The following is a 27,268-nucleotide window of genomic DNA, read 5'->3' as shown; positions in this document are numbered from 1 at the left end:
AACGGGCATCATGTTCTTTTTATTTATTTTATGAAAAGCAAAACATTTTGTATACACAACTAAAAGTAGAGACTGTACTTAACGGTTTTAAATGATGTATAACTTGTCTATATGATAATAATCGATGGACTTATTCGAGTCTCTTTTGGCACTGACAAGAAAAAAATCAAGGCGGCTGACCCCTGGGGGTTTAAAATCAGATTTGTGAGATTAGACTTAAAATGAATCACAGAGTAGCTTTGTTCAGTTTCTTAGAGGCTTTGCAGTTACAATAATTTTGTCTTTAAAATCTGGGTTTTTTTGTGGCTTCATTGTTCATGCTTGTTGTCCCGCATATGATAGCTCACTTAAACCACAGCAAGAAAAAAAAAAAATATGTTCACTTGCCCTAACAAAGCATTCATGTTCATCTCCCTTATGAATATCATAGTTTCACATAAGTCTACACCATTTCTTTTTTAGATTTTCAATCTCCTTTTTCAGATTTTCCACTTCTTCACTTTTCTCATTTTTAAAATGATGATAGAGTTTTTCCAGTAGTTCATGTTGTTTCTGATGTTCTTCCAGCATCAGTTTGAGCTCATCTTTTCTCTCACTTAAATCACTCACTTCTTCTGCTTGTTTTCTGGCTTCATCTTTATGTTTCTTCTTTATATCTTTTATTTCCTTTTCATGTTTCTGTTTCATTTCATCTCTCTCTTTCTCTTCTCTTGCTTGTCTCTCCTTCTCTTCTTCTTCCCTTTTCTTTTTCTCTTCTTCTTGCTCTCGTTTCAGATCGTCTATCTTTTTCTTCCATGTATTTCTCTCTTCTTCTCGTCTCTCATCATCTTCTCGTTTTCTTCTCTCCCACTCCTCTTTTCTCTCTCGTTCTAGATGCTCATAATGTCTCTTCATTTCAGTTTTCTTTTCTTCATATTCTCTCTCTTTTTCTTCTCTTTCTCTTCTCTGTTTCTGTCTCTCCTCCTCTGCTTTCTGTCTTTCTTCATCCCTCTCTCTTTCAAATCTCTTTCTCATTTTATCCAGTTCTTCTTGTTTTTCTCTCAGTTGTTCTTCATATCTCTCTTTTCTCTTTTTTTCATCTTCCTCTCGTTCTCTCATCTGTCTTTTCCGTTCATCCTCCCATTCTCTCTGCTGTCGTTTAATTTCCTCTTGAGTCTCTTTTCTGTCATTTTCTTTTATTTTTCGTATCCATCTCTGTCTCTCTTCCTCTTCTTCTTTCTTCCTCTTTTGCTCCTCAGATTGTATCTTCTTTATTTCCTCTTCTTGTTTCATACGTAACTCTTCTATACGCTCTTGTTCATTTTTCATCTTTTCTTGATCTTGTCTGTATTTCTCTTCTCTCTTTCTATCTTCTTCTTTTCTTTCTTTTTGCTGCTTTTCATACTGTGATTTCTGATTTTCAATCTCTCTCTTCATCTCTTCTATTTTCTGATCATATTCAGCTCTTTGCTGGTTTTCCTCTTCTGATTGTTTCTGGTTTTCAATCTCTCGTTTCTTCTGTTCTGTTTTCTCTTTTTCTTCAAAGTCTTTTATGAGATTTTCTTCTTTTTTTCTGAACTCATGTTCTCTCTGTATTCTCTCCTCCTCTGCTCTTTGTTTCTCTTCTTCGAGTCTCTTCATCATGTTTTTCATTTCCATTTCATATTTGGCTTGTAATTCTTCTCTCTGTTCCTGAATCTCTCTCTCTCTCTCCTTCAGTATTTCCTCCATTCTCTTTTTAATGGACATCTCTGCCTCCTCAAACATGCTGTTAGTGAAGTATTGACCTTCATTGGTGTTTTTCAGCTCTTCTATCATCTTTAACAGTTGAATAACTTGAGTTCTGTCTTGATTGTCTGTGTTATTAAAAACCAGGAATCTGTTTCCACAGTCTGTGATCAGCTTTTTTAGTTCTGCATTTTTACTTTCACTGACAAATTGTTTTATGGGCTTCTTCAGTTTGTCTCCTCCAGTGAACAGAACGATGCTGAACCGAGCAGCTTTATGACCAAAGATCCTCTTTATCAGATCAATTGTGTCCATCTCCTCTTTTGTGAATCTTCCCAAACTCAACACAATGACGAACACATGAGGTCCAGGTGACGAGAGTGAAACACATTTCATTATTTCTTCCACCACGTGATCATTTGTCACTGTCGTGTCAAAGATTCCTGGAGTATCAACAACAGCTACTGATCGACCATCAACTTCACCAACTCCCTTTTCACAAACAGTCGTCACTGAATCTAAGCTTAACTCACTCTCAAACTCATCTCTACCCAGAATAGTGTTTCCTGTTGCACTCTTTCCACTTCCTGTCCTTCCGATCAGCACAATCCTCAAACGCTTCAGATCATCTGCATCACATTCCGAACCTGAAAATCACATTGAAAGAATTAATGTATTAATAACGAACATTTACATTACATTTAGTAGACGCTTTTATCCAAAGTGACTTACAAATGACACAAAAAACTAATCGATAATGAAAATCATCAACAACGAATGCCTTTATCTATTAGTGGGATATGTATGTCAATATGTATGTCACCTTATTTATATAGCGCTTTTAACAATGTAGTGTCATGTGTCAGGTTCTTTCTCTTTGCTTCTCACTATCCTTTTCTTCACTCACTCTCCTTCCTGATTGTTACACACACACACACACACACACACACACACACACACACTTACTCACTCACTCGTTAGGCTCATCTTCTCTCTGTCTACCTGCAACTGTTAGTCATCGCAATCAGCGCTGATCAGCGCCCGCTGCCTTGCGATGACACCTGTTCCCACTTTTGTTTGAGTGCTTACCCTTTATCTAGTGTTTGTTCATACTGCCTCTTGTTGGATCATTGTTTCATGTCATGCATTACGACTGCTGCTTTCTTCATGTCTGATTTGCTTTGGAAGTGCTCACCTGGTCTTGTTTGTCTAATACAGCCTTGCGCCTAAGTTTAGTCTGAGTTCTGCATTTGCTGCAAGAGTACCTTCGCGGTTCTCTGTTCCTGACTGTGATTAATTCTCAAGAACTGCCTCCACCTCTACTGGTGTCCCGATCTCTCACCTCTTCGAGACAGGATCATATCAGCTGCCTTCTCAGTTTGTTTTAACAGTTCTGTGTGCCTTAACGACAGACTGCCTTGTTTATATTCTCATTAAAGACGGTTGTTATCCTGTCAACCTCTGCACTAGGATCCATTCTTTATTGACTCTGACATGTAGATTGTTTCAAAGCAGCTTTACAGTGTTAAACAGGAAAATAATGCAGCATAATTTTATTAAGCTGTATAGCCATTTGATGTCATTAGTTCATTTCAATTTCCATACTATGACAGTGTGGGCTTTAGATCAGTAATTAGATCAGTAATTTAGTTTATATGGTTAATTTAGTTTATTATTTAGATTTATTTCGATGTTTAGTTGAAAAATGTAGTGTCCCCAACTGAGCACGCCAAGCCAGAGGCAACAGTGGCAAGGAAACCAAAACCCCATTAGGTGACCTAATGGAGAAAAATGTGATCCAAGCTGCCCAAAATCATGAGAATTCCTTATTTTAAGATTAGCATAAGGTTTAACATGGCTTGCCCTGACAGGCGCTTTGACAGTGTGCTGTTTAATGTGGGATATGTTTCCTCAGCGCAAAACTTTCATTTTACTGTTATATCCTTATCTGTAAGTGTTAAAAATTCACGCGCTTTTCCATTTTGCACTCTTTTGTATATAGCACAGATATAGATATATTCACTATGTATGTTTTCATAGCATTCAGTTGGTATGTTTGTTTGAAGGACAGCATTGGGCAGGATGTGGAATAATGTGTTTTATCAATAAAATTGTTTTATGTGATATGTATGTGGCTCTATGGCCTGCTTGTGGTCCAGATATGACAATCAGGAGCAGACCACCCACGCTTGTATTTGATCTAAATCATCATTCCACACATGACAGGTGTGGGCCGGATCTGGGCATAGATAACTATGTGCTACCTGGGACGCAGGAATTAGTTTTTTTTTTTCCATCTTAAAAGCTCAGTGGCCTGAAGAAATATTGTTGGTGAATATTATTTATTAACATTTTTAGTCAGTGATGAGTTCAAACATTTTTCTTCATGATAATTTTTGTTTATGGCTTCTTTTGATTTGAACAGATTAAGAGTTTTGTTAACACTGGAACAAACACCACAAACTCACATAAAGAGGCAAGAGTTAAACTGGCCAACTAAATGAAACACTGATCACCATAATGGTGATTTTTTTCAATAACACATCAACATCTAAACCTCTGTTAATTCTCAATAAGAGCTTCTATAGATATCTTTCTGGGTTGGAGCCAAACTCTGCAGGACTGAACTTGCCTACCCCTGCTCTAAGTCGAGGAAACAATGGTATAATTGTACCCTAAGAACCAATTGTGTACCTTTAAAGGTACAGTTATATGTTTTGTTCCCCAAGGAACAAGATTGTACCTCCACTGTATCTTTTTTTCTGAGAGTGTATGACATTAACATCTTTTTTGTTGTCCTTGTTTTTGTTTAAGAAAATTAGTAAATGAGAGTAATTCCTAAATTCTTACAAAGCTTAATACAAAAAACTCTGCTTACCTTCTGACTGAATTTTCTCTAACTCTTTCATTTTGCTCTCCATTTCACTCAGTTCTTTCTTATGTTGTTCTTCCAGTTCACATCTGACTCTGTTCTCTTGAGCTTTCACATATGTCTGAAGTGAATATGGTTCAGTCTTCATGCTCTCTATATAATCCAGTAGTTTTGGGATCTGTCTTGAGTTTTCAGGTTGTTTTAACCCCATCACTCTGTACTGACCTCCACAGAGACTGATTAAACTCTGCGATGATGGGAAGGATTTGACAAAATCTAATTCAAAAGCGAGTTCTGAGTTGAACAGCAAAATGAAGTGCTCTTTGGAATAAAATATCTTCTGGATCTCCTCCACTTCTGCTTTGTCTTCATCAGTCAGGGGACCAACAGGAACAATGAGGAGGAAAACATGAACTCCAGGATGACAGAGAGACACACAGCGAAGAGTCTGACGCATCACTTCCTCTTCTGAGAGCCGATTGAGAGTTGGAAGCTCTACCAGACTGATCATACGCCCATGGATCTTCTCTTCTTTCTTCACACACTCTTCACTGCTCTCTCTGTGATGTGAAGGTTTTATCGGTTTCCCTCGTAAAAGTTTAGACAAAGAGACCTTAAGTGTTGTATTACTTCCACACAGGACCAGGTTCAGCTTCTGTTTCCCTGAGACATTCAGTGACACTGAAAAACATATGCAGAGACATTTGTCTATAAAGTACGGGTTTTCAAACTTGTCCTGGAAGACCCCTAGCACTGCACATTTTGTATGTCTCCCTTATTGGACACACCCACTTCAGGTGTTGGTCTTTTGCAGCTGATGAGTTGAATTAGGTGTTAGTTGAGGGAGACTGCAAAATGTGTAGTGCTGCACAGCCAACTCCCCAGTGTTAAATACACTGTGTTAAAACACTCCTCAGTGTAAATACAGGTGCTGGTCATATAATTACAATATAATCAAAAAGTTGATTTATTTCACTAATTCCATTCAAAAAGTGAAACTTGTATATTATATTCATTCATTACACACAGACTAATATATTTCAAATGTTTATTTCTTTTTTCTCAGAACATTTTAATTACTCTTTGTTTGTAAATTTGACTTAAGTAATGCAGCCCCACTTTATATTAGGTGGCCTTAACTACTATGTACTTACATCAAAAACTAAGTACAATGTACTTACTGTGTTCAAATTGTATTGCAAAACACCTTTGCTGATATTGAGGTGGGATACGGGTAGGGTTAGGGACAGGTGTGGTGGTATGGGTAAGTTTAAGGGTAGAGTTAGGGACAGGTGTGGTGGTATGGGATAGTTTAAGGGTAGGGTTAGGGACAGGTGTGGTGGTATGGGTAAGTTTAAGGGTAAAGTTAGGGACAGGTGTGGTGGTATGGGTAAGTTTAAGGGTAAAGTTAGGGACAGGTGTGGTGGTATGGGATAGTTTAAGGGTAGGGTTAGGGACAGGTGTGGTGGTATGGGTGAGTTTAAGGGTAGGGTTAGGGACAGGTGTGGTGGTATGGGTCAGTTTAAGGGTAAAGTTAGGGACAGGTGTGGTGGTATGGGATAGTTTAAGGGTAGGGTTAGTGACAGGTGTGGTGGTATGGGTGAGTTTAAGGGTAGGGTTAGGGACAGGTGTGGTGGTATGGGTCAGTTTAAGGGTAAAGTTAGGGACAGGTGTGGTGGTATGGGATAGTTTAAGGGTAGGGTTAGTGACAGGTGTGGTGGTATGGGTGAGTTTAAGGGTAGGGTTAGGGACAGGTGTGGTGGTATGGGTAAGTTTAAGGGTAGGGTTAGGGACAGGTGTGGTGGTATGGGATAGTTTAAGGGTAGGGTTAGGGACAGGTGTGGTGGTATGGGCAAGTTTAAGGGTAGGGTTAGGGACAGGTGTTGTGGTAGGGACAGGTGTGGTGGTATGGGTAAGTTTAAGGGTAGGGTTAGGGACAGGTGTGGTGGTATGGGTAAGTTTAAGGGTAGGGTTAGGGACAGGTGTGGTGGTATGGGTGAGTTTAAGGGTAGGGTTAGGGACAGGTGTGGTGGTATGGGTAAGTTTAAGGGTAGGGTTAGGGACAGGTGTGGTGGTATGGGAAAGTTTAAGGGTAGGGTTAGGGACAGGTGTGGTGATATGGGTGAGTTTAAGGGTAGGGTTAGGGACAGGTGTGGTGGTATGGGTAAGTTTAAGGGTAGGGTTAGGGACAGGTGTGGTGGTATGGGTAAGTTTAAGGGTAGGGTTAGGGACAGGTGTGGTGGTATGGGTAAGTTTAAGGGTAGGGTTAGGGACAGGTGTGGTGGTATGGGTAAGTTTAAGGGTAGGGTTAGTGACAGGTGTGGTGGTATGGGGTAGTTTAAGGGTAGGGTTAGGGACAGGTGTGGTGGTATGGGTAAGTTTAAGGGTAGGGTTAGGGACAGGTGTGGTGGTATGGGATAGTTTAAGGGTAGGGTTAGGGACAGGTGTGGTGGTATGGGATAGTTTAAGGGTAGGGTTAGGGACAGGTGTGGTGGTATGGGTAAGTTTAAGGGTAGGGTTAGGGACAGGTGTGGTGGTATGGGTAAGTTTAAGGGTAGGGTTAGGGACAGGTGTGGGGGTATGGGTAAGTTTAAGGGTAGGGTTAGGGACAGGTGTGGTGGTATGGGATAGTTTAAGGGTAGGGTTAGGGACAGGTGTGGTGGTATGGGTAAGTTTAAGGGTAGGGTTAGGGACAGGTGTGGTGGTATGGGTAAGTTTAAGGGTAGGGTTAGGGACAGGTGTGGGGGTATGGGTAAGTTTAAGGGTAGGGTTAGGGACAGGTGTGGTGGTATGGGATAGTTTAAGGGTAGGGTTAGGGACAGGTGTGGTGGTATGGGATAGTTTAAGGGTAGGGTTAGGGACAGGTGTGGTGGTATGGGTAAGTTTAAGAGTAGGGTTTGGTGTAAGGGAAGGGTCAACTGTGTATTTACAAATGTAACTACAGAAGTTAATTACAGATGTAATTACATGCAGGTATTTTTTTTTAATGTAATTACAATGTAAAAACATGTATGTACACAATAAGTGCATTGTATCAAATGATTAATTAAAATGTTAGTACATAGTAGTTAATGCCCCCTAATATAAAGTGGGTCCAGCAATGCTTATAAATATAATGTGATTTATTGCATTTCTTTTACATAAGAATCCTAGTTATATTTTTTAGTTATCCTGAGTAACATTTACTTCAAATATTATTTAAACATTACTTAATATAATTTGTGATATATTACTATTGATTTTTCAACAAAAATTCATTTGTGAATGACAATAGTGTGCGGCCCTCGCTTCCGGTTTATACCCGCGGTGCGGGGTGGAGCGCGAGATGCAAATTTTGCACGCCAATGGCCATTGGCCCGTTCTCTATATCTCAAAGCTGATAGGTTCTCCCTGAAGAGATCCCAATTTGTCGGTGACGTCCGATGTATGTTGAACGTGACCGACTGAAAGGGAACTCCATTTAATAGAGACATCAGTATCAGTATTGGTATCAGTGCTACTGGCCTTCATTCATTGTACTTTGTAAAAAAAGATTCCATTAAACACATATTTAAAAGTAATCGTATTTATGTTGTTTCTTCATTTATTTGGAGATTCACTGTTAAATGATGATATAAAAATATTTTAAAATATTAATGCTAGATATAATTAACAGTCATTAATTAAATTAAAATAAAATGTCCAATTAATTATAATTTTTTAATCCATTAAATTTGACAGCACTTATATACAGTACTATATACACATACATATATCCATTTCAATTATTGGGTAAAATCAGCAGAATTGTCTACTTACTGTTGGGGCGATTTCGCTCGGGACTTTGGTCTGCTATACTGGCTGTAAAACATAAAAAAAAACTAGATTTAAACAACCATGAAGGGATATGTTTTTGCACAAATGAAGCCATATGATTTAATTTGATTTACTGGTTAAAACTTGATATTGAGGACATTCCTACGCTGTCACCCTAGGCCTGGTGTATGGAGGACCAAACGTGCAGAAAGTAAAAATAAATGAATGAACAAAATAAATAAATATACAAATATATAAATAATAAAAATATACATAAATGTGATAATAGAAAAATAAATATGTATAAATGTATAAGTCTGCATATACATGGAATATATAACAAACCATTAAGTCTCCATTAGCATGGAATATATAACAAACCATTAAGTCTCCATTAGCATGGAATGTATAACAAACCACTAAGTCCACATATACATCGAAACTTACACTACGCACATCACTTCACACTCCAATGTATTCAAGCATACAATGATTACAAATTATTATGAATACTAATAAAAAGTAATAATACAGATACAATATTAACTGATTATGAATACTAATAAAAAGGTAATATTGAATACTAAAATTGTATCTACAATAAATAACAGAATGAATGACTTGATATAATAAATAAAATTAATTTATAATCAAATGTAACTTTATATTATTTTTCCCATAATTTATTATTTTCTGCTTTTATACATTTTAAAATATATATTTTTAACTTAATTTTTTGGCTCATTAATTTTTATATTTATAATTTTACATTTATTTTTAGATTTATTCCCACATGTATTTCTTTTTAGATTTATTTATTGATTAGTTTATTTTTACTTTTCCGTGTGCAACATGTAAATGAGGAGGGCGGTCCTTGTGTATCATCAGTGCATCATTGGTTGACGCATAGACGCATTGAATCATCAGACCAGCTAAGTGACAGAAAGGAGAGCTTTCAAAGTAAAGGTAAATTGATAAACACATCTAATCTAAACAACTGTCTGAAACCTAGAAAATGCTGCCTTCGTGGGACACATTTTAAGGCAGGAAGGCATCAAGGCACGTCCAAATCTAATGTTAGCTTCATCTGATCGATTTTTGAAGGCAGCATATTTGTATCCTTCGCTGCCTTTGATATCCCACAATCCTGTGCTTTCCATTCTGTGACAGTTGAGCTGGGAAAAAAAGATGGCTTCTGAAAGTTGCGTTTGCTGGTCAGTTTGTGTGTAAATGTACGTCTTTTACCAACATTTTATACTTCTGATGTCATTTCTAGCGAGAAATTACTAATGTAGTAATTAAATATGTGTTTAGCTTTCACCAAAGCTCTCTCTATTTTGCTGTAGATCATTAAATGGTTACACTACCTAAGAAGTCTTTACGAAATTAGTTTCGCGAGGTGCCTTCATGCACAAACACTGCTTTACAAGCCATTGTCTGATAAGGCAGCGAGGCAATGAGTCACTGCCTAGGTTTTCAGATGCAGCCATAGTCATTCGACTTAATTCGCTAAGTTGCACAACTTAGCTATTTGTGAAACGTCCGCCATAGTATATATGCGAGAGCTACAACCTGTCAAAAATAATGTATCAAATTACTTTTTTAGATGTTTTAGGTGCGCTATATTCTATATGAATGTTGAAGTACAGCCTGAATTGTTAGGCACTCTGCAAAATATTTCCCAGCACATTAAAATTTGCGCGAGTCAGATGGCACTATATGGTGGGACGTCCATCGTACTTGCTTCCGATAGTACTATTGAAACTTATCTCTCAACGGGTCAAAGTGCTGGAAACATTGCTAAGTTGTTTGCTAAAGAATTGTCTGTGAAAGGACTATCCGGCCACCATTTACTTTGAAAGCTCTCCTCTCTGTCGCTTAGCTGGTCTGGTCTGACTGAAAACAAAACAAAACAAAAAACAAAACAAAAAATATATATATATATAAATAAAAGCAGAAAATAATAAAAGGAAGGGAAACATAATACAAAATAAAATTTGGTTAAAAATTAATCATTTATTTTATCAAGTCATTCATTCTGTTATTTATTTTCCTATTATCACATTTTTAATTTACCTATTTATTAATTTATATACATGTAGATTTATTTTATTCATTCATTTTTTATTTCTGCAGGTTTGGTCCTCCATACACCTTTGTAACCTTATAGCTTGATGGATTAATAGTTAATGTTTGTACAAAACAGACTAATTACAACACAATTTAGAGATGCTTTCGAAACATATCTAGTATATTCTAATTAATGTTCTGAATTCACTCATTTACTTAACAAATATTCTCATAAATGATGTTGTTGTTTATCAATGCATAGTCACCACAAGATGGAGGATTTATGCTGATATAAAAAACACTGTCTAAAATGTAAACTGCAAAACACTGATAAAAAAACAACACTAAAACCTAAATTTTAATATAAGCGTCATATAACTGAGCATTGAAATTGAGGTGCTAGATAATGAGTTTAAAACTCTCTTGGCTCATTGAAAATATGTGCCTGTTGCGACAATTCTGCAAAATGATATTACACTGCATGTTGCACAACACTTTCAATGTGAAATGTCCAGTGAATGGCACTAAAAGGGCCATACCACCACACCTGTCCCTAACTTTACCCTTAAACTTACCCATACCACCACACCTGTCCCTAACTTTACCCTTAAACTGACCCATACCACCACACCTGTCCCTAACTTTACCCTTAAACTTACCCATACCACCACACCTGTCCCTAACTTTACCCTTAAACTTACCCATACCACCACACATGTCCCTAACTTTACCCTTAAACTTACCCATACCACCACACGTCCCTAACTTTACCCTTAAACTGACCCATACCACCACACCTGTCCCTAACTTTACCCTTGAACTGACCCATACCACCACACCTGTCCCTAACTTTACCCTTAAACTGACCCATACCACCACACATGTCCCTAACTTTACCCTTAAACTGACCCATACCACCACACATGTCCCTAACTTTACCCTTAAACTTACCCATACCACCACACCTGTCCATAACTTTACCCTTAAACTTACCCATACCACCACACCTGTCCCTAACCCTACTCTTAAACTTACCCATACCACCACACCTGTCCCTAACCCTACCCTTAAACTTACCCATACCCCCACACCTGTCCCTAACCCTACCCTTAAACTTACCCATACCACCACACCTGCCCCTAACTTTACCCTTAAACTGACCCATACCACCACACATGTCCCTAACACTACCCTTAAACTTACCCATACCACCACACCTGTCCCTAACTTTACCCTTAAACTTACCCATACCACCACACCTGTCCCTAACTTTACCCTTAAACTGACCCATACCACCACACCTGCCCCTAACTTTACCCTTAAACTTACCCATATCACCACACCTGCCTCTAACTTTACCCTTAAACTGACCCATACCACCACACCTGTCCCTAACTTTACCCTTAAACTTACCCATACCACCACACCTGCCCCTAACTTTACCCTTAAACTGACCCATACCACCACACCTGTCCCTAACTTTACCCTTAAACTGACCCATACCACCACACCTGTCCCTAACTTTACCCTTAAACTTACCCATACCACCACACCTGCCCCTAACTTTACGCTTAAACTGACCCATACCACCACACCTGTCCCTAACTTTACCCTTAAACTGACCCACACCACCACACCTGTCCCTAACTTTACCCTTAAACTTACCCACACCACCACACCTGTCCCTAACTTTACCCTTAAACTTACCCACACCTCTCACCTGCCCCTAACTTTACCCTTAAACTTACCCATACCACCACACCTGCCCCTAACTTTACCCTTAAACTTACCCACACCACCACACCTGCCCCTAACTTTACGCTTAAACTGACCCATACCACCACACCTGTCCCTAACTTTACCCTTAAACTGACCCACACCACCACACCTGTCCCTAACTTTACCCTTAAACTGACCCACACCACCACACCTGTCCCTAACTTTACCCTTAAACTGACCCATACCACCACACGTGTCCCTAACTTTACCCTTAAACTGACCCACACCACCACACCTGTCCCTAACTTTACCCTTAAACTTACCCACACCACCACACCTGTCCCTAACTTTACCCTTAAACTGACCCACACCACCACACCTGTCCCTAACTTTACCTGTATCCCACCTCAATATCAGCAAAAGTGTTTTGCAATACAATATGAACACAATAATTACATTGTACTATTTTTTCAACATCAATTGTGGGTGCAAACGGGATGTTGATTCAATGCAGTTAACGTTGACACATTGAGTTAACATTGTTGATGGTTGCTTGCTATCTGCGACATAGGGTTAGGTCACAATAGTGTTAGACAATAGAGTCCCTTTCTCGGGACTCAAACACAGTACATTGCAAAGACAATGCTGTACCGGGTGAGCTACCAAGCACCTCTACTACGATAAGGTGCATAAAAAAATATGGAGCTCATGTGATGCAAACATTAAATGTATTAGTTTATAAATCATGTATTTTGGTAAAAGCATTTACAGGGCATAGCATGGTATTGTGCAAGGAACCACACAGAAAAAAAATGTTACCAATGGATAATCTGCCCCCTCTAATCTGTGAAAAGGAATATAAAATTGATTGATATGTTTGTTGAGTTTTGCAAAAATGTAGGTAGAGGCACATTTTCCAATAAACCTTTGGGAAGTTTTTTCACATTTAAATTTACATGAACATAGTTATATTGAAGATAAAATCATACAAAAAAAATTGGAACAATACCTTCTCTTCTTCCTTTGTGTTTTCCATATTCTTCCGTATCTTCATATATCTCACATGTGAGATATTGTTCCTTGTGTCTCTTGAGTATCTTGTCAACTGTCTTGAATATCTCTGATTGCCATTCTAGTTTTCTTACATCAAGCTGCAGATGTTCTCCTCCACACTCCTTTATTAGCTCATGAATAGCTGTATTATTTTCTACAGAGCCTGCGTGTGTATCAGTCGTGAGCACTATGGTGCGTTTATTTGCTTCTTCGTTGAATTTTTTCAGCACATATTTGACACTTCTCGTGTCCTCCTCAGTGAAGTCATTGTGCTGCAGTATGATTATGAACGCATGAGGTCCTGGAGCAGACACATTCACACACTCTTTCACTGTCTGTGTGATCTGATGATCAGAGATGTTTGGAATCAGCAGATGACGAGTGTTAATGACCATGACTTTTCTATCCTTCACCGTTCCACTAATTGGGATTACTGTGTGCTGCTGTGAAGATGTAGGTTCTTCAAACTCATGCAAATCAATTCCCAGGATTACGTTTCTCACTCGACTGTTTTCTGATACATTCTTCCCCAGAAAAACAATCCTCAGATCACACACTGAAAAACACAAAGCACATCATATAAAGATAAAAACACTGAAAAATCATCACCTATACAAATCTTAAAAATAAGAGATAAGACTTCAAGATAAAATAAATCAATATGAAAAATAGAAAAAGGATACAAAGATCTAGGGCTGGGCGGTATATCAAGTTTGTACGATATATTTTTTAGAAACAATATGGATTAAGGCAATACCGTTTATATCGATATCATTGGTTCTCAAAGTGTGGCACGAGTACCACTAGTGGTATTCACGCTGCCTCTAGTGGTACACAGAGGAATCACTAAATAAACTAATGTTAAAATGAAATACATTTTTTTTTTACATTTAAGTACAGTACAGTTTTAATTTAACTTTTAGGTACAACACATTTTAATTTAATCATTATTCAATTATTTTATTTACCTGTATGTAAGGACAGTGCAGTGTTAATGTACAAACTGTGTATTTACACTGTTAAAGTGGTTCACAACAATACATATTCTTATTAGGAATAAACTGCCTCGTTTTTTGAACTGTGCAGAGATGTAGCTGAATAGTTAGGCTTACCACGCTACTGTATTTTAATGTTGGTCTTTATACCATACCATACCAACTTTATTTGTTAAGCACTTTATAACAACCACAGTTGACCAAAGTGCTGTACAGAAAACACATTTGTACAATTAATAACCACAGAATAAAAGCAATCAAAATAACAAATTATATCATTTAAATAAAATAAAGTCAACCTCTTACTAAGTGTCAAAAGCCAAAGAGAAAAGATGGGTTTTAAGAAGGGTTTTAAAAACAGATAGAGAAGAGGCCTGCTTAACATGCAAAGGGAGATCATTCCATAGTTTTGGGGCCGACACAGCAAAGGCACGGTCCCCTCTGAGCTTACGCTTAGTTTTAGGCACAGTCAAGAGCAGCTGTTCATCTGATCTGAGAGAGCGGCCGGGTTTATAAGAGTGTAGAAGCTCAGAGAGGTATGGCGGGGCAAGACCATTTAGTGATTTAAAAGCAAATAACAGAATTTTAAAACGGATCCTAAATTGAATAGGCAGCCAGTGTAAAGAAGCTAAAATAGGGGAAATGTGCTCATGTTTACGTGTGCCCGTTAAAAGACGTGCTGCTGCATTTTGTATCATCTGGAGACGGGTGATGGAGGACCCACTAACCCCCACATATATAACGAATTACAGTAGTCCAGCCGTGTAGTTACAAAGGCGTGGATTACAGTTTCAAAATGTTGTCTTGACAGAATTGGCTTTATTTTGGCCAGTTGCCTCAAATGAAAGAAGCTTGATTTGACAACAGCTTTGATCTGACTGTCAAATTTAAGCTCAGGATCCACTTTTACTCCTAAATTTGTGATACTAGGTTTAATATAGGGTGCCAAGGAGCCCAGATCTACAGATGGGGTCCCAGTGGTGCCTCCAAAAACCATCACTTCTGTTTTTTTATCATTAAAATTTAAAAAGTTAAGTGCCATCCAGGCCTTTATGTCGTCGAGACAATCGAGCAGTTGTCCAACTGAATTATCATTTTTCTTTTTTAGAGGGACATAAATCTGACTGTCATCTGCATAACAGTGGAATGAAATGCCGTACTTTCTAAGTATGGAACCAAGTGGCAGCAAATACAGAGAGAAAAGTAGAGGGCCGAGGACTGAGCCCTGTGGGACCCCACACAAAAAAGGAGCAGAGGAGGATACAGAGTCACCTAAGCTAACACAAAAAGTTCGATCCGCTAAGTATGACCTAAACCACTCCAGAGCTATGCCACTAATGCCCACCCACTGCCTTAAACGTGAAATCAATATTTTATGATCCACTGTATCAAATGCAGCAGTTAGATCTAAGAGCACAAGGATAACATAGTCACCAGAGTCAGTAGCTAAAAAGATATCATTAAAAACTCTTAAAAGAGCAGTTTCAGTGCTGTGCAAGGTTTTAAAGCCAGACTGGAAAACCTCGAGTATATTATGTTCCTCCAAAAAGGCCAATAATTGACTGTACACAATCTTCTCCAGGATTTTTGAAAGGAAAGGCAATTTGGAAATAGGCCTAAAATTTGCAAGAACTGACGGATCTAGAGCAGGTTTTTTAATCAGCGGTTGAACTACTGCATGTTTTAAAATTTCAGGGACCACACCTGAGGTCAGACTACTATTTATAACTGCAACAACAGATGGTCCTATAGTGGGAAAAACCTCCTTAAAAAGTCGAGGGGGGACAGCATCATTTGGAGAACCCGATGGCTTCAAATGACCAACAACCTCCTCTAAAGAGGAAAAAGTCACCTGCTCAAAACGATCAAAGACAGCCGAGCAGGGGACAGAGACTGAAGGGTCTGGAGCTGAAGGTACAATTTGAGACCTAATAGAAGTGACCTTATCAATAAAAAAGCAAAGGAAGTTTTCACACATAGCAGGGGATGCCTCCATATAAGCATTTTGCGGGGCATTTAGAAGTGCGTCAATGGTGTTAAACAAAACACGGGGCTTGTGATAATTTGCCAGAATAATATCTGAGAAATGTTTTCTTTTAGCATCTTTCACAGTTTCCTGGTAATGACGCCAGCAATCCCTTAACATTTGAAGAGACACCTGCAGTTTGTCCTTCTTCCACTTGCGCTCAGCTCTACGGCACTCACGTCTGGCAGCATGAGTCATGTCATTTAGCCAGGGCTCAGATTTAGTTTTAGGCTGCCTAGATTTTAATGGAGCCACAGTGTCTAAAACAGTTTGGCAGGTGGAGTGAAACCATGAGCTAAGCTCATCTGTGTGCCATACAGACTGAGGAGTGATGGAGTTCTGACTGAAAGCAACCGAGAACTGAACAGCAGTGGAAGGGTTAATCATGCGACAGCGCCGTGCAATAGCGCGAGGTTTAACTGTATGACAGGCAAGAGTAGTCTCAAATAATACAGGCATATGGTCAGAAAACACTGCGTCACAGATCTCTAGACTAATAACAGGCAAACCATATGATAAAACAAGATCAAGTGTGTGTCCATGTTCTTGTGTGGGTCCAGACACAGATTGTACAAGATTAAAAGAATCAATGAGGTTTAAAAAACCCTTTGCGGTGTGATCAAGTGTGTGTCCATGTTCTTGTGTGGGTCCAGACACAGATTGTACAAGATTAAAAGAATCAATGAGGTTTAAAAAACCCTTTATGGTGGTACTTGGAGAGCTAAATATTTTCTGAGGTGGTACTTGGTATAAAAGGTTTGAGAACCACTGCAGTAGATTGATACGAGCGCATTTGAAAAATAGCGGAGGACATAGAGTGCATAATCCAATTTGTCATGACACATACTTTATATTAAGGGCTTCAAGCTGTCTGCCTGCTGTGTCTGTTGCTCTGTAGCTCAAGTCTGTAGCTCTGTAGAGCCTTGCTTACGTTTGAATCTTTATTTTGATATTTCCTCTTTCTTCTACTGCTAAATATAACTTACTCATCACCATACATTGTTTAAAAATTGCCTATCACGTTAAATTTGACATCGCTAGCTTTTAATCTAAATCACCATCACACGTTAGCATTTTGCTAGCCTGTTAGCTTGTTATCTCTGCACCCGGGCCTCCCTTTTTCTGAGTTCATAACTTGGATTAGTAAATTGTGTCCAGCAAACGATTGTGGTAAGTGGTAAATTGGATTAATCAACAAACACGGTAAGTCATGTCTTCTCCTGTCATTATCACCTGCAGTGCATGCCACATGTTCAGTATAGGCTTCTCCGCTGGCGAAAAGGGCTTCACATGTGATAAATGTAAGGAGATAGTTAGGCTGACGGAGAAGATTTCAGAATTAGAAACACGCATCCATACTTTATCTGAGAGTAGTGAGGATGTAACAGCTTTAGACACTGATTTGGATGCGAATAGCTTAGTGAACTCTGTACATTCTTCGGTTCCGGCTGCAGGGCCCTCGCAGCAGGGAAACTGGGTAACAGTGAGGCAGCATAGTCGCAGACCAAAGAACCGCTTTTCCGTTCCGGTTAGAACATCAAACAGGTTCTCCCCTCTCAGTGAAGCACCCACTGAGTATCCTGTTGAAAGTGCCCTAGTCATTGGCGATTCTATTACACGGAACGTGAAGATAGAGACACCAGCCACCATAGTCACTTGTTTACCGGGAGCCAGAGCACCTGACATCAAAGCAAATTTAAAAGTGCTGGCTAAAGCTAATCGTAAATTCTCTAAGATTATTATTCACGTCGGCACTAATGATGTTCGACTTCGCCAGTCGGAGATCACCAAAATTAACATTAAAGAGGTGTGTGAACTCGCTAGTACGATGTCTGAGGCTGTTTTTTGTTCTGGACCGCTCCCGGTAAAAAGGAGTGATGAGATAGTTAGCAGACTATCATCACTCAATGGCTGGTTGTCTAAGTGGTGTCTGCAAAATAACATAGGGTTCATAGACAATTGGAAAAGTTTTTGGGGCAGACCTGACCTGTTGAAGAAGGATGGCATCCATCCCTCTTGGGGTGGTGCCGCTCTTCTCTCTAGTAATCTGGCACATAGTCTTAGAGCTAAACCTTGACTCACTAGGGCCCAGGTCAGGAAGCAGACAAACTGGCTAAACCGACCGTCTGCTAGCTGTCTCACGTTACCGGAGTCAGATAAATCCCAGCACATAGAGACTCTTTCACCTAGATATTATCATATAGAGACTGTGTCTGTTCCCCGAATTAGTAAATACAAAAAAACATCAAAACCATTCAACAGTAAAAATTTAATTGACGTCCAACAAATAAACAAAATATATAATACAGATGAACAATTGATAAAGCTTGGGTTGCTGAATATTAGATCCCTTTCCCCAAAAGCGCTTATTGTTAATGATATTATTACAGATAATAATCTAGATGTGCTCTGTTTGACAGAAACCTGGCTAAAACCTGACGACTACATTACCTTAAATGAGTCCACCCCCCAAGATTATTGTTATAAACATGAGCCGCGTCTGAAAGGTAAAGGGGGAGGGGTTGCTGTAATTTATAATAATATCTTCAGTATTACTCAGAAGTCTAGTTTCAAATATAATTCCTTCGAAGTTTTGGTGCTTTATGTAACGCTATGTAGTGTACATGATAAAACCCGTTCAACATTTGTGTTAGCTACTGTATACAGGCCACCTGGGCATAATACAGACTTTATCAAAGAATTTGCTGATTTTCTATCAGAGTTAGTACTGGCCGTAGATAAAGTACTAATTGTTGGTGATTTTAATATCCATGTTGACAACGGAAAAGACGTATTGGGATTAGCATTTAAAGACACACTAAACTCTATTGGAGTTAGGCAACACGTGTCAGGAGCCACTCATCGCCATAATCATACTTTAGACCTAATATTGTCACATGGAATAAATGTTGATACCGTTGAAATTCTGCAGCAGAGCGATGACATCTCAGATCATTACTTAGTATCATGTATACTTAATTTAGCTAAGGTTGCAAAGCCGCCCCCTCGCTTTAAAAATGGCAGGACAATCACTGCCGCTACTAAAGATTGCTTTTTAAATAATCTCCCTCATCAGTATCATCTGCTCAGCATCCCAGATAGTATAGAAGAACTCGATGTTGCAACAGAAACTATTGACTCTCTCTTTTGCAGTACTTTAGACACAGTTGCTCCTCTGCGCTTAAAGAAGATTAAAGAAAATAGTCCAACGCCGTGGTACAACGAGCACACACGGGCCCTTAAAACAGCAGCCAGAAAAATGGAGCGGAGCTGGAAGAAAACAAAATTAAAGGTATTTCGTAATTCGTGGAAAGAGCACATGATCACATACAGAAAGGCTGTAAAAACTGCTAGATCTGCTTATTTCTCAACTCTCTTGGAAGAAAACAAACACAACCCAAGGTATTTATTCGATACAGTGGCTAAATTAACCAAAAATAAAGCTTCAACTTCTGATGATTGTAAACAGCACAGCAGTAATGACTTTATGAACTTCTTCACATGTAAGATTGATAATATTAGGAAAAATTTGTTAACCATGCAGCCGTCTAATACAGCATCACATCAGACAGAGCATTGTAGTGTCACTGAGGAAAAATTACACTCATTCACTGCTATAGGAGAAGAAGAATTGGCTAAACTCGTTAAATCATCAAAATCGACAACATGTATGCTCGACCCTATACCAACTAGGCTATTAAAAGAGATGCTACCAGAGGTCATAGATCCTCTTCTTAATATCATTAATTCATCTTTGTCATTAGGATATGTACCGAAAACTTTTAAGTTGGCAATTATTAAACCACTTATTAAAAAACCGCAACTTGATCCTACAGATTTAGTCAATTATAGACCAATCTCAAATCTACCCTTTCTGTCAAAAATACTTGAAAAGGCAGTGTCTTCACAATTATGTTCCTTTTTAGAAAGAAATGGTATCTGTGAGGATTTCCAGTCAGGATTTAGACCGTATCATAGCACTGAGACTGCTCTCGTCAGAGTTACAAATGATTTGCTCTTATCATCCGATCGTGGCTGTATCTCTCTATTAGTGTTACTCGATCTTAGCGCTGCATTTGATACTATCGACCACAACATTCTTTTGAATAGACTCGAAAATTATGTAGGTATTAGTGGAATTGCATTATCATGGTTTAAATCATACCTATGCGACCGTTATCAGTTTGTAGAGGTAAATGAAGATATGTCACACCGATCGCAAGTTCAGTATGGAGTACCGCAAGGCTCAGTGCTAGGACCGCTACTCTTCACCCTGTACATGCTACCACTGGGAGATATCATTAGGAAGCATGGCGTTAGTTTTCATTGTTATGCTGACGATACTCAGCTCTATATTTCTTCACGCCCTAAAGAAACTTACCAATTCACAAGATTAACGGAATGCATAGCTGATATAAAACATTGGATGACTGGTAATTTCCTGCAACTCAATTCAGAAAAAACTGAATTTTTAATTATTGGACAAAAAAGCTCCACAAGTAGTAACCTAGAATACTGTCTAACACTTGATGGCTGTTCTGTCAAGTCCTCGTCGTCAGTGAGGAACCTGGGTGTGCTCTTTGATACCAATCTTTCGTTTGAAAGCCACGTTTCTAGCATCTGTAAAACTGCTTTCTACCATCTTAAAAATATATCTAAATTACGGCACATGCTCTCAATGCAAAATGCTGAACAGTTAGTTCATGCGTTCATGACCTCAAGGTTAGATTATTGTAATGCTCTACTGGGTGGTTGCCCTGCTCGCTTAATAAATAAACTCCAGCTGGTCCAAAACGCAGCAGCTCGAGTTCTTACTAGAACCAGGAAGTATGACCATATTAGCCCAGTTCTGTCAACACTGCACTGGCTGCCTATTAAACATCGCATAAATTTTAAAATCTTACTTATTACTTACAAAGCACTAAATGGTTTAGCTCCCCAATACTTGAGCGAGCTCTTAACATATTATACTCCATCACGTCTACTGCGGTCTCAAAATTCTGGCCAGTTGATCATACCGAGAATATCCAAATCAACTGCAGGCGGTCGATCGTTTTCCTATTTAGCACCTAAACTCTGGAACAGTCTTCCTAACATTGTTCGGGAAGCAGACACACTCTGTCAGTTTAAATCTAGACTAAAAACACATCTCTTTACTGTGGCATACACATAAAACACTTTTTCAATGAAATGATTGTTAGGCTGCATTAACTAGGTCAGCCGGAACCGGGAACACTTCCCATAACACCTGATGTACTCGTTACATCATCAGAAGAATGGCATCTACGCTAATGTTAGTCTCTCTGTTTTATCCCGAGGTTTACTGCAGTCAGCTGGATCCGGGCCGTATCCAGATCAGATGGTGGACCTGCGCCCAGAGAAGACCAACACAGGACCCCGAAGTGTCTGAGAGACCGTGATTAGACTCCCCCTGAAACTGCCTCATCGACACGGCATCTCAATGAACCCGTCTCCTGCGTGTTGCCTCCGATCATTCGAATATTGCACTTTAATAATTATTTAATCAACATCATCCTCAATAAACCCGTCTCCAGCATGTTGCCCCCGGTCCCTCGAATATTCTGATCTATTATGACCTCCGAGCTGTAAAACTGCCAGAATAATAATAATAATACGCTGTTTGTTAATTGGCCAGAGGAGAACTGGCACCCCGACTGAGCCTGGTTTCTCCCAAGGTTTATTTTTCTCCTTTAGGTCACCTAATGGGGTTTTGGTTTCCTTGCCACTGTTGCCTCTGGCTTGGCGTGCTCAGTTGGGGACACTAAATTTTTCAACTAAACATCGAAATACATCTAAATAATAAACTAAATTAACCATTTAAACAAAATTACTGATCAAATTATTGATCTAAAGCCCACACTGTCACTGTATGATACTTGAAATTTTTCCAGAATGGCTATACAGCTGAATAAAATTATGCTGCATTATTTTCCTGTTTAACACTGTAAAGCTGCTTTGAAACAATCTACATTGTTAAAAGCGCTATATAAATAAAGTTGACTTGACTTGACTTGACTTCAAAATAACTGGTAAAATATAGTTAACACCAGAGAAACGAGCTAGAACACCCTAGTAACACCAGAGAAACCAGCTAGAACACCATAGTAACACCAGAGAAACCAGCTAGAACACCCTAGTAACACCAGAGAAACCAGCTAGAACACCTTAACAACACCAGAGAGACCAGCTAGAACACCCTAACAACACCATAGAAACCAGCTAGAACACCCTAGTAACACCAGAGAAACCAGCTAGATTTAAATCCCAGTTGTGCAGGTGGGGTGTGTTGTAACACTGCGTTACAATGAGCCCCTATTAGAAATATGCCATATTCTATACTTTTATTAATTCTTTTGAGAAACCATGAAACAACGGTGAATAATAACTGAGAGTTAATGTTTAGAAATTATTCATTATTATTATGTTTTGAACTCTGCTGTATAGCTGTATTTAGCGATGTTTGTAGTCAAACTCAAAAATGCTTATATATTTAATGATTAAAAAATGCCATTATTTTATTTTAAAAAGTTAATAATTGTATTTTGTTGACAAAATATTTTAGTTTGTCTTGTATATTTTTTTGATTATATCCGATATATTGATGTTATATATTATAACATTTTAAGCTGTTATTTGGTCATGTTACATTGTGCCCCACCACATGTTACAATGTACCCCACCTATGGGGCATGTTGGCACATTTCACTTCCATTCTTTCGGGGTAAATAAAAAATAAAAAAAATTACGAAAGCAAAAAGCACTAAAGACCAAAAATCTTGATTTATTAACCTGTAAACACAGTATACCCCATTTCCCCATTATAAGTACTTACAAGTCATTTGCCCACCGGCAAATATAGTTTTGGTGCTTGGACTTTTGACTAATTGTACAAAAAACTATAGATCTCTTGTAAGAATTGTTTTGTTTGGATGATTCTAGAGACCTTCACGATTATGTGGAGATTATATATATATATATATATATATATATATATATATATATATATATATATATATATATATATATATATATATATATATATATACACATATACAGTGAGGAAAATAAGTATTTGAACACCCTGCTATTTTGCAAGTTCTCCCACTTGGAAATCATGGAGGGGTCTGAAATTGTCATCGTAGGTGCATGTCCACTGTGAGAGACATAATCTTAAAAAATCCAGAAATCACAATATATGATTTTTTAACTATGTATTTGTATGATACAGCTGCAAATAAGTATTTGAACACCTGTCTATCAGCTAGAATTCTGACCCTCAAATGTCCACCTCCACTCCATTTTTATCCTAAATTAGATGCACCTGTTTGAGGTTGTTAGCTGCATAAAGACACCTGTCCACCCCATACAATCAGTAAGAATCCAACTATTAACATGGCCAAGACCAAAGAGCTGTCCAAAGACACTAGAGACAAAATTGTACACCTCCACAAGGCTGGAAAGGGCTACGGGGAAATTGCCAAGCAGCTTGGTGAAAAAAGGTCCACTGTTGGAGCAATCATTAAAAATGGAAGCAGCTAAACATGACTGTCAATCTCCCTCGGACTGGGGCTCCATGCAAGATTTCACCTCGTGGGGTCTCAATGATCCTAAGAAAGGTGAGAAATCAGCCCAGAACTACACGGGAGGAGCTGGTCAATGACCTGAAAAGAGCTGGGACCACCGTTTCCAAGGTTACTGTTGGTAATACACTAAGACGTCATGGTTTGAAATCATGCATGGCACGGAAGGTTCCCCTGCTTAAACCAGCACATGTCAAGGCCTGTCTTAAGTTTGCCAATGACCATTTGGATGATCCAGAGGAGTCATGGGAGAAAGTCATGTGGTCAGATGAGAGCAAAATAGAACTTTTTGGTCATAATTCCACTAAACGTGTTTGGAGGAAGAAGAATGATGAGTACCATCCCAAGAACACCATCCCTACTGTGAAGCATGGGGGTGGTAGCATCATGCTTTGGGGGTGTTTTTCTGCACATGGGACAGGGCGACTGCACTGTATTAAGGAGAGGATGACCAGGGCCATGTATTGCGAGATTTTAGGGAACAACCTCCTTCCCTCAGTTAGAGCATTGAAGATGGGTCGAGGCTGGGTCTTCCAACATGACAATGACCCGAAGCACACAGCCAGGATAACCAAGGAGTGGCTCTGTAAGAAGCATATCAAGGTTCTGGCGTGGCCTAGCCAGTCTCCAGACCTAAACCCAATAGAGAATCTTTGGAGGAGCTCAAACTCCGTGTTTCTCAGCGACAGGCCAGAAACCTGACTGATCTAGAGAAGATCTGTGTGGAGGAGTGGGCCAAAATCCCTCCTGCAGTGTGTGCAAACCTGCTGAAAAACTACAGGAAACGTTTGACCTCTGTAATTGCAAACAAAGGCTACTGTACCAAATATTAACATTGATTTTCTCAGGTGTTCAAATACTTATTTGCAGCTGTATCATACAAATAAATAGTTAAAAAATCATATATTGTGATTTCTGGATTTTTTTTTTAGATTATGTCTCTCACAGTGGACATGCACCTACGATGACAATTTCAGACCCCTCCATGATTTCTAAGTGGGAGAACTTGCAAAATAGCAGGGTGTTCAAATACTTATTTTCCTCACTGTATATATATATGTCAACAAAAAAATCTTATTAGTAACATGAAAATAACCTTTCTTTGGGAGGGTTTGCCTTCGCTATGCTTCCTGAAAGTAGGGGTAGGAAGTTGGCAGTCTCATGTGACAGGAAGGAAGTTAATACCTTTTTTTTTCTCTTGAAATCCTTTATTTGGTTGTTTTCTTGCGTGTCATTGAGATTAAAAACATAGTTACTATCTAGAAAAATACTTACAAAAGGAAAATGACACCTATACACTGCGGCAACTATAGTTGCCGGTGGGCGTTCCCGCTTAGAGACCGTTTGGGATTCACGTGCCTCAATCCATGCAGAGCTTTTCGGAAACCCATTTTGGAGCTTTTCGTGCACCATTAAAAATATTTCAGAGAGCCAGTATGAGATTAATACAATGTTTCTGCTCACTCTATTGTGACCTAATGCAGATAGCCTACACTCTCAGAAAAAAAGGTACAGGGCTGTCACTGGGGCGGTACCCTAAGGTACAAAAGTGAAAAGGTACATCTTTGTACCTTACTCACCCCTGAAAGGTACATTTTAGTACCTCAAAAGGTACATATCAATACTTTAAGAGTGCATATTAGTACCTTAAAGGTACATATTAATACCTTAAAGGTACATATTAGTACCTTTTTTGTTATGTACCTTAGGGTACCGCCCCAGTGACAGCAATGTACCTTTTTTTCTGACAGTGTATTATATATAATAAACTGAGAATGTGTAAGGTGTAAATTATTATTGCGTAAGATTGACTGATGGATCGGCAGACTGTCTGCAAGTCATCAAGAAATTATGGTTCTATTCTATCTAAAGAAATATGGGGTAAATGTGTGAATACATATTTCTCCAAATGTGCACACTTTTGGACTAGTTTGTAGCCTATATTGTGTACTGAAGCACTGTGATCAAAAATAAATGGTAGCAAACGCGATTGAATATGTACAGGTTTGTCTCGTTATATTCAGAATATCAATAACTACCAATTGATTTTGCATAATTTTGCATTCCTATCAGAAATTAATAATTATTCACGTCATTGAAAATAGCAAAAAAATCCAAACTAATCTTCAAAGCTCAAGGTTAAATCTGAATATTTATTGGAAAAATGTTTCTGTAACACCTGCTAAAAATAGTCTATAGAGGATATATTTCCACTCGGGTTTGTGATTTATTTTCAAAAAAGCTTTCCATTTCAGATAAATACTGTTCTTTTGAGCTTTCTATTCATCAAATAATACAAAAAAAAATGTTTTACACAACTGTTTTCAACGTAGATAATCATAAATGTGTCTTCAGCATCAAATCCTCATATGAGAATGATTAGTGAAGGGTCATGTGACACTGAAGACTGGAGTAATGATGATAAATTCAGCTTTGATCACAGGAATACATTATATTTTAAAATATATTCAAATAGAAAACAGAGTTAATTTACATTTTAATAATATTTTACAATATTGCATATTTTTTGTATTTTTAATAACATAAATCCAGCCTGGGTGAGAGTAATGCCAAAACATCAAACTTTCACCAGATGTATAAAAGAAAAAAGACATACTATCTGAAAAAAGGTAGAATTAACTTACTGTTAGGATGTCCATCGCTTCTCCATGGCTGTTTTTCTGGGGGGGTGAATAGACGACAGATCGTTGTGATTAAGGTCAGTCATTTAAAAATACATTTCTTAAAGTAACATTCGTCATCATTCTTGATAACGTCCCATACTATTTTCAAAGTTTTGCGATTATTTTCATGATTTGACACTTACTTAGGGCCATCTCTCTTCCTTTCCTTTGGAACTGCTGCCGTGCGAACGGATCTAGACAAAACCAAGCACAACATAAAAAAAACCATCCAAAAATACCGAACACATATAGCACAAGGTGACACATGTTCAGATTTTAAATTGCATGTGAGAAAATACAGCAAGTTATCTGGGTTATGTTCGAGTCTGATATGCGCTGTGATAGTAGGCTATTTTATTTCGATACAGTTTAAGCATCCTAAAAGGCAGTGATTTGTTAGACTAGCGAAAAATAAAACATTTCGCTCTTAATGTAACGCATTTAACTTCATTCTTACCCATCTTGATCGTTAGTTCTTCGGCCGCACCCTGAAATCGAAAGTAAAAAATGTCAAGTACGATCAGTTAGTGAACACACTGTTCCGGGAATCTTAATGTACTGTTTCACTTTATAATACTGCAATATTGTAGGCCTACCCATATGAATAAAGTAGCCTACAACTAATACTGAGAACACACGTACCTATGGGCGCTTACTGCTCATGGAGCTTCGAGACCTTTACGAATCTTGAATCAGTGGGACGGAGAGTGCGTCAAACTGCCAAAGTCACGTGATTTTCAGTAAAC

The 27,268-nt window shown here is 38.5% G+C and overlaps 1 protein-coding gene across 1 annotated transcript; it reads right to left on the bottom strand.

Moving 5' to 3' along the window:
* On the bottom strand, positions 1–27,268 carry LOC307125495 (GTPase IMAP family member 8-like). The gene is made up of 8 exons (XM_079815368.1): positions 27,165–27,268; positions 26,980–27,010; positions 26,666–26,716; positions 26,484–26,519; positions 13,173–13,772; positions 8,378–8,419; positions 4,586–5,260; positions 1–2,354 (listed from the first exon to the last, which is right to left on the bottom strand). Exons 2-8 carry the CDS (start codon positions 26,981–26,983, stop codon positions 433–435), a joined length of 3,330 nt encoding a protein of 1,109 aa, XP_079671494.1. The 5' UTR covers positions 26,984–27,010; positions 27,165–27,268; the 3' UTR covers positions 1–432.

Source organism: Gobio gobio (assembly GCF_949357685.1).
Source record: "Gobio gobio genome assembly, chromosome: 1".
NCBI lineage: Eukaryota > Metazoa > Chordata > Actinopteri > Cypriniformes > Gobionidae > Gobio > Gobio gobio.
This window is presented reverse-complemented; position numbering and strand designations above follow the sequence as displayed.

What these genes read in the sequence shown, in the direction of transcription:
- LOC307125495 (XM_079815368.1), bottom strand. An exon ending in AGGAAGAGAGATGGCCCTAA is followed by an intron (nt 26,520 to 26,665) that starts GTAAGTGTCAAA and finishes TCACCCCCCCAG; the next exon opens with AAAAACAGCCATGGAGAAGC. An exon ending in ACACAAAGGAAGAAGAGAAG is followed by an intron (nt 8,420 to 13,172) that starts GTATTGTTCCAA and finishes TATGTTTTACAG; the next exon opens with CCAGTATAGCAGACCAAAGT.